This window comes from Syngnathus floridae, chromosome 20 (genome assembly GCF_059516105.1).
Source record: "Syngnathus floridae isolate MCC-2025c chromosome 20, RoL_Sflo_1.0, whole genome shotgun sequence".
NCBI classification, from domain to species: domain Eukaryota; kingdom Metazoa; phylum Chordata; class Actinopteri; order Syngnathiformes; family Syngnathidae; genus Syngnathus; species Syngnathus floridae.
The window spans coordinates 8,268,474-8,281,624 of record NC_142432.1 but is presented as its reverse complement, the minus strand read 5'-3'; the positions used below and the strand labels follow the sequence as shown (position 1 = coordinate 8,281,624).

General features: G+C 41.4%; 3 protein-coding genes across 6 annotated transcripts in view; all 3 read left to right on the top strand.

Moving 5' to 3' along the window:
- neto1l (neuropilin (NRP) and tolloid (TLL)-like 1, like) overlaps positions 1–7,518 on the top strand; it is a 29,887-nt gene extending 22,369 nt beyond the window's left edge. The window contains exons 8-13 of one of the 3 annotated variants that reach the window (XM_088363592.1): positions 1,432–1,514; positions 1,750–1,895; positions 3,322–3,435; positions 3,669–4,287; positions 4,782–4,856; positions 7,005–7,518. In XM_088363592.1, the coding sequence (XP_088219718.1) occupies positions 1,432–1,514; positions 1,750–1,895; positions 3,322–3,435; positions 3,669–4,287; positions 4,782–4,842 (1,023 nt within the window). In that variant the 3' untranslated portion in view covers positions 4,843–4,856; positions 7,005–7,518. Of the gene's footprint in view, positions 1–1,431; positions 1,515–1,749; positions 1,896–3,321; positions 3,436–3,668; positions 4,288–4,781; positions 4,857–6,821 lie in introns of all 3 variants that reach the window. The other 2 variants (XM_088363593.1, XM_088363591.1) reach the window with 2 other exon arrangements.
- A 104-nt stretch (positions 7,519–7,622) lies between these two features.
- Positions 7,623–9,251, top strand: timm21 (translocase of inner mitochondrial membrane 21). The gene is made up of 6 exons (XM_088363594.1): positions 7,623–8,074; positions 8,180–8,242; positions 8,353–8,450; positions 8,561–8,634; positions 8,714–8,819; positions 8,989–9,251. Exons 1-6 carry the CDS (start codon positions 7,741–7,743, stop codon positions 9,079–9,081), a joined length of 768 nt encoding a protein of 255 aa, XP_088219720.1. The 5' UTR covers positions 7,623–7,740; the 3' UTR covers positions 9,082–9,251.
- Positions 9,252–9,400: 149 nt separating this feature from the next.
- LOC148381197 (uncharacterized) lies at positions 9,401–13,121 on the top strand. Of its 2 annotated transcripts, XM_088363595.1 has the most exons (6): positions 9,401–10,176; positions 10,619–10,677; positions 10,754–10,913; positions 11,448–11,583; positions 11,658–11,830; positions 11,900–13,121. In XM_088363595.1, exons 2-6 carry the CDS (start codon positions 10,658–10,660, stop codon positions 11,993–11,995), a joined length of 585 nt encoding a protein of 194 aa, XP_088219721.1. In that variant the 5' UTR covers positions 9,401–10,176; positions 10,619–10,657; the 3' UTR covers positions 11,996–13,121. The 2 variants fall into 2 exon arrangements, with proteins under 2 accessions (XP_088219721.1, XP_088219722.1); XM_088363596.1 differs by having other exon boundaries at positions 11,658–13,121.
- The last annotated feature ends 30 nt before the right edge of the window (positions 13,122–13,151 follow it).

Here is a 13,151-nt window from a genome sequence, read left to right as displayed (position 1 = left end):
CACATGACAGTGCGGGACTCAGAGCAACCAAGGCTAACACAGAAAGTTTTGTTAGCCAAATAGGGCGCTGCCATTAATGCCCACAGAATACTGTGGTCCACCGTATCAAAGGCTGCAGTTCGATCCAACCAGACATCCATAGTCTCCAGTTTCACTAGCCTGTAGGATGTCATTAAAAATCTGTAACCGGGCTGACTCTCCCATGTATCAAAAACAAAAACAGTATCGTTTTTAGTGTTGTAGACCTATACAGCATCACGCTGAGAGTTGTTTATAATTTCTCCTCTGGGGTTGCTAATACTGCACTGACATACAAGCGTAGTGTGCCAGGAAAAAACAGCTCGGGTAGATAATGACGTCCTATACCAGAGGCTCTAATTAACTGCATCGAAGCGCTCCAGAAAGAGTAAGGGACCCCCAGAGTCAACATGGGAATAGAAGGGATGAACAAAATGTATACGGTTTAATGACACAATTTTTTTTTTTTTTCGAGGAAACACAAAGTGTGAGGCAAAGGGATTTATTGTAGTCTTCCTCTAAACACATGCACTGTGCAGTCATCAGATAAAGTTGGCTACTATTAAATTCTTGCTCATTGATTAAAAATGAAATACATTTCCCCCTTAGGACCAACTAAATGTAAGAGTAGATTTTTTAGCAGCTGTAATGGGTTCCAGCTCACCTGCAAAACTGTGGACAAGCAAGACAGAAAAGGTTAGCGACTTTTTCTCCAGCTGGTTTTAGCTAGCAATTTACTTTGGTCATCTCGACATGCATGTCATTCATCTGAAATCTAGATGTCAATTGTGACTGAACTCAGCATTACTGAGGCCTTTTAGCAAAAAAGTGTGAATGTATTCCTTCAGCAGTCAGTGATGGATTCTGCTTCATTACTGGCTGCAGTGGAATCAATAAGCAGGCAGCCTATTTTCCTGCTGGAACCAATCTCTCACCTTACAAATTGGTGATTGTATCTATTTGATCCATTGCCGTCATTTGGGTTTGTGGTGCAATCTGAACCTAATTTTTCCTCGTCTATGGATCTTTCTGTCCACTGGCGTCCGCCATCTTGAAAAATAACAGTTTTGATATTTTCTTATTTTTATTAACACTAACACTGTGATGTCTTGATGGCTTTTTTTTTATTTATTTTTTTTTTTTTTGAGTTCGTCTCATCACGTTAGCAAAGCCTTGCTGAATTGCAGGCTTTCATCTTTGGGCATTTAAAGTGTCACGTTCTCCTGTCACACTCAGTGAGTGGCCCTCCTCATTAACCGTAATGATGGCCAGTTCGGCGCGCTGCCGAATGGAATGGCAGATGTGAGCAAGCCATCGCGTCTTGATGAACAAGTCACACTGGCTGATGGAAGAAGGTGTTGTCGACGGTGGGTTTACTTTCTGTATCATGTTTGCCCCCTGATGTCAATCTAGATCTACCTACGTTTCCTCGACTATGAGATGGCTAACTCCAACGAGTGCAAGCGCAACTTTGTGGCAGTGTACGACGGCGGCAGGTAGGACTATTTTTTAAATATGGTTTTGTAAGTGCTGCCTATTGAGATGTGATATTATTTGATGTCAAGATAAGATAAGTAGCTCTTATCTTTTTCCCGCACCACTGATAAAACTTTGATTGGTCAAAGTCCTTCATAACACTTTCCTACCTGTCTTAAATTGTCATTGGGCTGATCATTTATTACATACAGTATGTATGTATTTTTTCTTTTTTTTTTTTCTATCTCACCCAAGTTCGGTGGAGGACCTGAAAAGCAAGTTCTGTTCCACGGTGGCCAATGACCTCATGTTGGTGTCGACCCTCGGCGTCATCCGGATGTGGGCAGATGAAGCTAGCCGAAAAAGCCGCTTCCGCATCCTTTTCACCACCTACCAAGAACGTAAGTTTTTTATAACATGACATAAGCCACCTTCTATTTGATCAATCGTTCATTCTTAAAGTCTCTAAAAAAAAGTTTCAGAAGTTGGACAATGTGTGTGTCATTCAGTTAAGGCAGAAATAGACTCTCTGATATCATCTCTGAGGTTTTGTGAAGTCAGTGTCACCATTTTAGGAGACCTTTTTACCAGGATGCGCTGTTGTCACGGCAACGCCTCTGCCTGAAGGCCACAAGCATCCCCAACACCGGCGGGGCTAGAGGAATTGCCGCAGGGGCAGTGCCCCGCCATCCCCCCACCCTTAATATATGTCATTTTTGTATGTAGAACTTCTCCCATTTATTCAGTGACTTGTCATCATGGTATATGATGTAGGCTTGAATATGTTCATACAGATAGGATCAAAACTCATGAATAATAAGTGGACATATTTTGACAAGTTGATCAAAATGAAGCAAAATGGGATTTAGCCTCACATTGCTGGACTTTGCTGCATAAACCTTGTTTTTGTTCCCGCAAGCGCTTTCTGCAGACACACTAATTATTTTCACCAGCGACTAATTTGGCAGATTAATTTGCGCCTCTGGTATCGACTGGGACACTACGTGCGGACAAAAGGGCACTTTTATTACCGTACGTGTTGGTATTAATTTTATGGAAGATCTTTGAGGATCACTCAACGGTTTACGAGAGGAGCCTTCATTGGTGAAAATCAAAGAGATTGGGCCGCGTCTTGCTGGTTGTTAGCAGCAAGCTAGCTGGATTTTTGCTAGAGACACAGAGTTCAAATCTGAATTTAAAAAAACACAATAGGAATTGATTAAATGTTTTGGTTGTTTAAGTCTTGGTGGGGCAAAATGAGAAAAAGGTCACCTTTCTATGACTTCATGATGATGTCGCCTGAAACATCAGCGCACTAATTTTATGACCACGTCAACGTGATGGGTTGCGCCGCCCTTGCACTGACATCATCCACAGGCAGAGAGGCGGGATGGCCGTTTTAGGAGCAAGGCCATGCTAAAGGGGGAGGTGAGGGTGGGCCATTTTCGGAGAATAGGATGGGTGGTGATGAGATAGATGGGAGCACCAAATGAAAATTTTATTGACGACCAAAGATCTCATTCCACACATCAAGTAAAAGTGATTTTGAAGACGAGAGTGAAGGGGAAATACAAACAACAGATGGGTTTTGGAGGAACAGTCCCAAAAAGAAATCTAAATGACTTCCCTTGAACTGATTTTCACGTTTTTAAGCAGCTTACAGATTTGGTGCTGTTAATAATGATGGGATTCAAGTGGGACGTGTGTGTGTGTGTGTTAATATTTTGGGATAGCGTGAGCAAAATTGTTTCATTTGAGCTTTCTAATGTCTTCACTTTGGCCACAAAAAACTGTTCCGAATGAGTTCCATCGATTTCTCTGTTCCAGCTCCGTGTGATCCAGATGCCTTCTTCTGTCACAGTAACATGTGCATAAACAACACGCTGGTGTGCAATGGCCAGCAGAACTGTGTGTACCCCTGGGATGAGAATCAATGTAAAGGTGAGATGTGTTAATACATCATCGAAAAATTTACATCAGGAATAAATGATAACTCTTGTCAGGCGAACTTAATATCCTTTATTTTCTCCAAAATCTTGTCGAGATGAAGTTAAATGAAGTTTGACCAGTTCAAATCTATCTTTGATGTCTATAGACGTCAATGGTAGTGAATGATTTATTCTGCGGAGAGTAAAACTTTCAGCCATGATCTCACACGATCTCTTGGTGCACAGAGATGACGAAAGCCAACATCCTGGACAACCTGAACAACACAAACGGGACCATCATCGGTGTCACGTGCTGTATCGTCCTTCTCCTCCTCATCATCTCCGTTATCGTTCAAATCAAGCAGCCTCGCAAAAAGTACATCCTCCGGCGCGAGGACTTTGACCCCACCATGTTTCAAGAGGTCTTCGAGCCGCCTCACTACGAGCTGTGCACTTTGCGCAGCGCCACCGCCACCACCTCGGCGGACTTGGTGGACCTAGCGGAGGACTTTGAGAACTATCACGCCCTCCACCGTGCCTCCTCACGCTGCATCCACGACCACCACTGTGGCTCCTCCTCCAACCCGGGCTCGGCCCACATATCCCAGCTGTCCCTCAGCGGGCGAGGGAGCCGCGGCAACCTGAGCGCGCGGGATGCGGCGGCCGGCCTTCTGGCCGACCTCCCGCAGCCCCACATGTCTGTGCGGCCCCTGCTGCCCAGCTCGGCCAACCGTCGGAGCATCTTGGTCATGAAGCACAGCTACTCACAAGAGGGAGCCGACAATGGTTGTGACCTAGACGACGACCTGGATGAAGTTCCAACCACCAGCCACCGACTTTCACGTCACGAAAAGGCAGTACAGCGGTCAGTATCCATCGATTTTTGATGAGGGGAGACTCTGGAATATTCCCCTTTCAGTTTGGATTATCCTCCTTAGTTGAATATTTTTTGTTTTCTGGTTCTCGAGGGCTGCTGTGTTCTAGATTTTTGCCTCCTCCGACACATTCAAACCATCTGGATTGTTATCAGGCTTCTTCTGAGCAGCAGCAGGGGAAACACGCAAAAATGGTGGCCCTCGAGTACCGGATTTGGAAACAAATCATTTTTTAATTCAATGATTAGTTTAAAATTCAGTGCCTCCAAAATCCAATCGCAATCCAGTTATTTTTCTAGCAATAGAAAATCTGACGTTGTTTGGCATTTAGCATAAAATAATATATTTATGTTAAAGCAACTACGTGATTTATTCTTGCATGCACTGCTTCTGACACTCGCTATTATTACTAGTCAAGGTTGCATGCGGAGTGTGAGCCTGCCGACGCAAAGTAACATTAAAGTACAGAGGCGTGACATTTCAGGTTCTGCCTCATTGGCTCTTTGAGCAAACACGAATCAGAGTACAACACAACTAGGGTCTAAGAGACAATCTCAAGGTAAGCCCCCTTTGATTCGTCCAACACTTTTGATGATGTATCTTGTGTTGTCGCCTTTTGCTTTGATGAATGTTTTTTCCCTCTTTGTGCGTGTGTTTTTTACAATTTTTTTCTTCTAAGATGGTTTTCTTGCTTGCAGCCATCTTGGAATTTGTGTGTTTGTTTGAACATAGAATGCTCAATTTTACTGCATTGTTGTTTTTTCCCTGGTAGACAAACTGTAGATGCATTGGATGTTTGATCTGCATGGACTTGCTCGATTTATATTTGTTACCGGTCTTAATGTGTTAATCTTTTTGTCCCCATCCCCACAGCACAAATGAGCAGCAGTTAGTAAAAAAAAAAAAAGATCTGATGTGGGATTTGATACTAAACCATGTTACGGTTAAAGTAATACATCCTTGTCAATGACCATATATTGTTAAGCCCACTGCCAATTTTGTACATAAATAAATGATTTACAATTGATAGTTAAAGCCATTGAAACGTTGTGGCGCGGTTCCCTCGGATACCGCTAGAGGAAGCCAATACACAACAATAAGGATCATCACACTGCGCTAATTCTCAGTTTTTAACTTGTGTTCGGTTATGTCATATTTTACATGTCTAATATTTACTGAGGTTGATCCCAGTGGATTTTATAGTCACTGGACACTTAAATACATTTTTAGCATAAAAATCAATGTTCTGTTTAAAATACATGTGTGTCTGTGTATGTATGTGCGCACTCATGTTCTACATTGTGTGGCATTGTCTCCATCATGTAGACATCTTGAAAGTAGTGCAATCCGGGATGAGCCCGAGCAGGCATGAACTGACGGGTGACAAAGCGGACTCGGCGCGATGTGATGCGATGCTGAGGCTCGAATGTACGCTTTGACGCAATGATATCCAAAGGATGTGATCGTGTGCAAAGATGAGCACAAAGAACTAGATGAAAATAATTCATGACGTCATTCATTGAATGACGTTTGATGTTCATCCCATTTTGGTTCTTGTCTCCATAGAAAACAACAACAATCCATCTTATATAGGTTCTGGCTAAAATTAGGGTGATATTTCTTCAACTGTCACTGAGGACAAACTATTTATGATCCAAAAGTATAGCATGTGTCATGGAGCGGATGGAGTAGGGCAACCAAGTGCAGCTTGGACCAGGGTTTATTGGAGAAAACAAAACTAACAGACTCGGCAAACTGACATAACGCAACAAAACAACAAGAGGACTGACCAACAGGGATGTGAAACAAAAGACGTGAAAACATTACGACAACAGGAACCAAAAAGACATCAATACAACAATTACCCAACGGGTCGTGAGGGGCAGACAGGACTTACATACACGACAGGCAGGTGAGAATAATCAAACTAATCATGGGCACACAGGAGGGGAGGGGCGAGCACACAGACAGAAACCATGACTACAGACACATAGTGGAACGGCTGGGGACGAGACGTGACAGCATGTTATCCAAATGAGTAGATTTATAGTTTTCTTATTAAAAAATTGGAGTATTACTAACACACCATCAAGCTGCACTTTTGCATGCTTTTTAATAGTCATTGAAATAGAGCAGATAGACTATCGGAGACCAACCTCCCCCTCCCATGCCCAGTCAGTCCAAAAATGAAAAATTGCATTGCATGCTAATAGTTGAAAATAATTTAATGCAAACCCAAAGCTAATTCAATTTATTTTTTATTTTTATTTTTTTATTTTTTGTCTTTGACTCTCACTCATATATCTAAATTTGCTTGTCCCTTAATGATTGCCATAGGAATCTGTATGGCTTTGTATCAAACCAGACTTTTTTACTTGAGCAAAAAACGAATGTTTTTTAAAGTTATTCTAACGATCCTTCAGGGCCGGTTTTAACGATTCTTTGTAACAGTCTTTTGAAATTGTATGCACACACTTACACTCTCTTCTTTTTTGTTTGACTTTCCCTCTGTCTTCACACAAAGTCAAACACTGGTCTGCAAGTAAATAGATGGAAACAGATATCTCGGTTCAAATAAGTAAGTCTGGACCAATTTATCAGAAGCAGGCCAGCTGGCAAATTAATAAAAAAAAAAAAAAAAAGGAAAAAGCTTGCAAGGCCCAGGAAAGAAGGGAGTCGGAGTAATGGTGTTTTTATTTCTCTACAGATACATCAGATGCATCATTTTTCTGCATCTTGCCAAGCTTGACAGCATTTGGAGATCACTCTCCCTTGTGAAGCTTCAGTGAACTAATATGCCTGAGTGATGTGAGGGGGGGGGGGGAGTTCTGCGGTATACAAATGTTTTCTTTGCTTCAGACCGCACAGGTTGCCGTATCTGTGGACCACATCTGGCAAGGAAGAACTAGCCATGGAACATTGATAAAAGACTGAAACCAGAGAATACCTTTAATGTAAAGTCGTTCATCATTTTCATGCTTCAGTTAAACCTTTCATATTTATTGAAAGGGCGAGTGCTGTGTCATGTCTTAACAGTACATGTGTCGAAATGAAATTTATTTATTAATGACCCTTTATTTACTTGGCATTATAATTCCTTAGTTTGTCACTCTTTGTCATTACATGGTGCATTTATTTAAGAGAGGCTTTTACATACTGATTTCATAATATAAAGAAAATGCTGGAAATAATATTTCAATAAACAAATGTTTACTGGTTAATTGTGATGAGTCGTCAATTTAGTCAATACGCAATAGATATATTTCCCCCCCAAGTTGTTTTACGGAGAACAAAAGATCACCGTATTTGTCCATTAGGACTCAACTTCACATGATTCTTAGCGTGTGACGTATAATGTATGAGCCCGGATTAGTTCGGCAGTAGTTCCCTGCCCACTCGTGTATTTTAATACGTTCAATACGAGCGTTTTATGCACATCGTGTATGTTAAGAAACCAAATAGTAATGGCGTACATGCAGATATTAAAAATCCTGCATCGAAATTTAAAGCCAACCGCGACGCAGACGTGCAGATTGACATCGGGCAATTTGTTCCCACATACGCACAGAGCGGAATCAGCCTTTTCGAGATTGACCTTCCACGGGAGGCTCGAACCTCTTGCGTGTAGCTGTCACGCTCTGTGCTGTACTCGGCAATCGCGCAGAGGTATTACTCTTGACTTCAGATCGAGAAATAAAAAGGAGGAGCGAGACGATGGACACAAATCGCTCTACAAATACCAGAGTGGCAGCCCAAAGCTATCAGCCACACGCAAAGGTAAACAGTGCATTTTTGACACATTCTCTAGAAACTGAGAAGCGAAGGTTGTTGCAACTCTAAATTGCATTTTTAATGAAGTATTTGTTTTAAAATGTTTTACAGTGAAAGAGGTTGGCCGAGATTTCACCTATTTGATTGTTGTTCTCATTGGGCTTGGAGTGACAGGTAGAACAAACAACGCAACACATTCTTGAGAATCTGTCACATACAAACGCTTAGCAGCTCATTTTGCTATTCGGACATATTTAATGAGCCCCTTATTGCGCGTGGTACAGGGGGTCTTCTGTACGTGGTCTTCCAAGAACTATTTTCTTCCTCCAGTCCAAATAAAGTCTATGGAAAAGCATTCAACAAAGTCAGATTAGACCCAGAGGTAGGGAGCACTTTAATTCACAAAGACGGGACATTTGTGGTCCTTTACACGTAAAGGCATGCTTCATGGATCCTGGAGCGTTGCTTTATTGTTGCTGTTTTGAAATACAGGTCATTGGTGCATTCGGGGAACCAATCAAGTGTTATGGTGAGACAACTCGTCGGGGAAGAAGGCAACAGATCAGGTTGGGAATATGAAAGCAGAACCATGTGCCAGACAAAAGATGTGAATGACTCAAGCCAGTTTATGTTTTTCTGCTGTAGTCATATGGAGTATCTGAAGGATGGACTCAAGCACATGAGACTCAAGTTTTACATTGAGGGATCCGAACCGGGGCTTAAAGGCATAGTGCACTCTGAGTCAAAAGAGGTTTGTATTACTCATTTGGTCAACAAGATTATGAGTGATACATTTCAATGTCATGCATGAATCCATTATATCAGCAGGCTAAATTATAAATACTGCTATAGTATTTGTAAGGCCACATTTGAATTTTGAAATCAATTATGTCATACAAAAAGAAAATCTTCTTTTGCAGAATCCTGAAACTGGGAAATATGAGTTTCGCTACATATTTGTGGATGTAGACACATACCCAAGGCGGACCATCACCATAGAAGATAACAGATAAAAACAAAATCAAACAACAAAATGACCGCACGATTTAGTGAAGCTATTTGACTGGCTTACAATTGATCTTGTCTTTGTGTATTTTGTATGTGATAAAAATGTGAAAACAGCTGAGGATACAGATCTGATATTGCTTTACTGATTAAAAGTGTTTGCAGTGAACATCAACAATTACATGATTTAAACTTAGGGAAAAGCAATATCTTTCTTTTGGGGGTACACTTTTTCGATGTCAACAAAGCCTGAGATTGTTGTTTTCCCAATAATGGCCACAGAACGGCGACAAAGTGTCGACTAAAAACCTGATCGTCTGCTATAATTGTAAAGGCTTAAATCGGTGTTGAATCGATTACTGGAGTGCAATTCCGTCCAAATCATTGCTGTAATTTAATTGAAGTTTTATGCAATTTATTATTGGCATCTGTACATTATTTCTTTATCCGTCGACCATATGTGGCATTCTGAGACCCTCGTGAATGTTAAAACCACTTTTGAGATCATGCTTGAGAAAGTCTTTCCGCCTCCCGTGATTCTATCGCCTTGGCGTGAGTTTGAACAATTATTACTGACAAAACACAACAAGTTATTTGTAAATTTAGAAGAAAAGAGCGAGTTTATTTTCATCTTAAAACCTAATTATTCACACGCATGACGGTGGTTGAGTCCAGCAATTTCCGATTATCTCTGAAGGCAACAAATGAAACCCCGCCCACTGGAGTGGGAGGTGTCGAAAGTAGGCACTGGGATGTGCTGGGTTAACACAATGCTAAACCAAACTACGAGACGCGTTACATTTTTCATGTTATTGTAAGTCATACATATTTTACCGAGTAAGTCCCAAGTGCTCTCGCGGAATTACATTGGAAACGCTCGCATATTAGACGGTTTCCAGTTGCTTTTTTCGGTGGAATGGTTTGGTAAACGGAAGCGGTTGTTAGTGTTTGTGGCCTGCTTTCTGAGCTTCGGCTCCTCTCTGGAGCTTCCCTGGCTCCTCTCTGGAGCTACCCTGGCATCTCATCAGCGCATAAGAAGCAGGCAATGATCGACCTCGGCGGCTAACTAACGAAGTAGTGTACGTTCATGGCGCTGCATTAAAGTAAGTCCTTCATATTTGTTGGTTTGGGGAAAAGTTTGATGTCAGATAGCTTAGGCTGCTATGTCGTTTCCAACAGCTGTGTTTAGTGATTCGTGTCAACGCTTAATATCGTTTCTTTATTATTTTTATTGAAAAGTAATGCGTGTGATGAATATAAATGACTATAGAGCGCGTGGTGTGTTCGAGAGCAATTGGCTGTGATCCCGTTTTTTTGTGCGTTGGTGAATCAGTGGTGTCCAAAACTGCGGTCCGAGTCCGTCCCGAAGAATAATTTCCAATAACACGTCTCTAAACCAACATTTCTTTTTCCTTTTTTTCATATGCAATCACCATTTTAATTATTACATGACTATTTGTTGTTTTTGATTTTGTAAGACTGACAAATTAGAATCTTTGATGTTTTATTTGTTCTAACTTGGATTTCTATTTACAACAAAATCAGCGATGAATGCCGGCACCCAGTGATTGAAGTCCCACCAAAATGGAGCTGTACTGGTATATGTGCGTATAATTATTAATATCAACATAAATAAGTATGAACAATTTTGAGTTTTTGTGACCCTACTTATCATTCCAGAGTGGTCATAGTGTTCATCATCATCAAGATCTTCTTCTATGTGTGCTGGTACCGCTCGAGACAGAGGCAGCTGGCTGCATACCTGAGCAACCCCCGCAATGCCCAGATAGTCATCGTTGGAGGGAGGGCGTACCTCCATCAAATGTGCGAGCGACAGAGTGTAAGTCCCAACTTTTGTGCCTCTGAGCTATATTTTGTATCATTTTTTTGGCCTAAAGTTTATGAACAGTGGTTTATGGACGTGTTTCTCTGCACAATCACTGTGTCTGAAGAACAACGGCAAATAGCAACCGTTATGTGTGACTCATTGAAGGCATTTCCTGTTTGTCTTAACGTTTCGCCCACATTGCATTTATGACTAAAGATCCCAGTCAGTGATATTTTCAGCATTTATATTTGCTGTATTTTACAAATGCAAATCTTTGTCAATCAAATAGGTTCTCGACGACATGCTGACATTTGTTACTTTTCTTTCCTTCATAACCATCAGAGCAAAAATGTAATGCTAACATGTCAAGTTTGCTAACGTGTGGCCTGAAGCAAAGTAAAAAAAAAAAGAACACAATGTTTGCAGTAAAACCAGCACATCCCCTGTTAGTATTCTCATTGTATATGCATGCGTTGGGTGATGTGGAACTTATGAATAGTAAAATAGATGTCATTGACTTTTTAGTTGTCTTCTCTCCCTCCGCAGCAAACCTCACTCTGGCCAAGTTGGTACAGCGTTCCTGATGACCTGTCACAAGAAGAGCCCTCCACGGCGCTGCCACCTGCTGCATCCTTCTCCCATCTGGACATGCCACCGCCATATGATGCCGCCGTGTCCCAAGGTAGCGCGCTCAACCGATGACACAATATGTACCTGGCTTTTCATCTCAATTGCTCCCCTGCTTTTGTTTTTCAGAGGCCGATCTGAAACCGCCTCCCTACAGTGAGTGTGCTCACGCCGTCGAGACCGATGCGCCTCAACCCTCCAATCGCACGCCTCTCATCTCCGAAGGAGGCGACTCCAGTAGCTCCAGCGAGGCCCCGCCCCCTTATTCGCAGTCTCCCCAGCCCCGTCCACGAGAAGGCCTTGTGAGCTGCACAGAGGCGCATTCTGAGAACATGCCTGTCTAATTGAATACCAGTTATCTTTTCCTCCAGATAAACCTTTGCCCACTGCCGGAGCTAGAGAGAGGACTGCGGGTGGCATTGGGCTCCCCTGAAGTATGCTTGGACCCACAAGTGAACACAAGATGATGTGTGTGTTCATTAGTTTCTGGAAACCCACTTTGGTTGGTCTTTTTCTTTCTACTTTGTCGCCATGTGATATTTTTGGTTCTAACAAATGACACTAGCAAGCCCGTGTGCCTCAAAACCTGCCCTGTAGCAACCATGAGCGTGACAGCTCGGATGTCCAGCAAAGTCAAGACGCATGAAGAGAAATACTGTTCACTTTTTCAAATGTAGCCTGAGCGTTGCTGCGTTTTACGCCTCTTACAAGCTCATTTGGGAAAATTAGCAAACACAAGCACACATTCTTCAGTTCTATTGTGTTTTTTTTTTTTCAAAAGTGTGAAGAGAAGACAGAATTTTATTTTATGGTAAATTACTACATCAAAGAGCATCCAAATATGTGTTCTGAATTATTGGTCACAATCATGATTTTGCCTTCATAAATGTATTTGAACTAATAGTGTTTCTAATATTTTGTCCATTCTTGCAAGAACTGGACTGGCTCCTCTACATATTCCAAACCCTGCTGCAACATACTCTGATGACTGATATTGTGACATTTGAGCTCAAGACTGTAACGGGAAAAAAAAATAATCGTGTGTATGAGGTTTAAGTGTGAGTGGTTAAGGGCTTCAACTTTTTTGTTATAATACTGCAAAAATGATAACTTACCAAAAATAGTTTAGCATGTTTTTATAACCTACATGAATCTACCACAGGTTGGTCAGATCAATTTCTGTTATCATTACCATAAGATTTGGATTTCGTTTAACTGCATTTCAAAGTAAACTTTGCTTGAAGTTTTGCCTCTTATTTTTTATACACATTTTCAGTTTAAATGTATTTGACGTTGGTGAAATTGTCATCGTTTTGTATTGTGGTGACAAATCAATCGTGGTCTTTTAAAAATGTAAAGGGAGGCAATGTGCAAAAATGTAGCTTAGAATGCAGACGCATGATGTCTGAATCTATATCCAAGCGTCGGTGATCTCGTGTCTCTTCATCCTGTTTACCTTCCTGCTTATTTGGAACACATCTCAGTTCAAATTACTCACCAGGTTGGGATTTTTCGACAGAGTTGCTTCTTATTTCTTTTCACCATATTTTTTTTGTGGTGGGGTCAACTTGTGCATTAAACTTGTTGATATTACTGTATGTGTCATTTATTTGTTTTGACTAC

What these genes read in the sequence shown, in the direction of transcription:
- timm21 (XM_088363594.1), top strand. Translation starts at nt 7,741, where the DNA reads ATGTTAAGAAACCAAATAGTAATGGCGTACATGCAGATATTAAAAATC. An exon ending in AAGTCAGATTAGACCCAGAG is followed by an intron (nt 8,451 to 8,560) that starts GTAGGGAGCACT and finishes TTTGAAATACAG; the next exon opens with GTCATTGGTGCATTCGGGGA. An exon ending in TGCACTCTGAGTCAAAAGAG is followed by an intron (nt 8,820 to 8,988) that starts GTTTGTATTACT and finishes CTTCTTTTGCAG; the next exon opens with AATCCTGAAACTGGGAAATA.
- LOC148381197 (XM_088363595.1), top strand. Translation starts at nt 10,658, where the DNA reads ATGGAGCTGTACTGGTATAT. An exon ending in AAATGTGCGAGCGACAGAGT is followed by an intron (nt 10,914 to 11,447) that starts GTAAGTCCCAAC and finishes CTCCCTCCGCAG; the next exon opens with CAAACCTCACTCTGGCCAAG. An exon ending in TGATGCCGCCGTGTCCCAAG is followed by an intron (nt 11,584 to 11,657) that starts GTAGCGCGCTCA and finishes TTTGTTTTTCAG; the next exon opens with AGGCCGATCTGAAACCGCCT.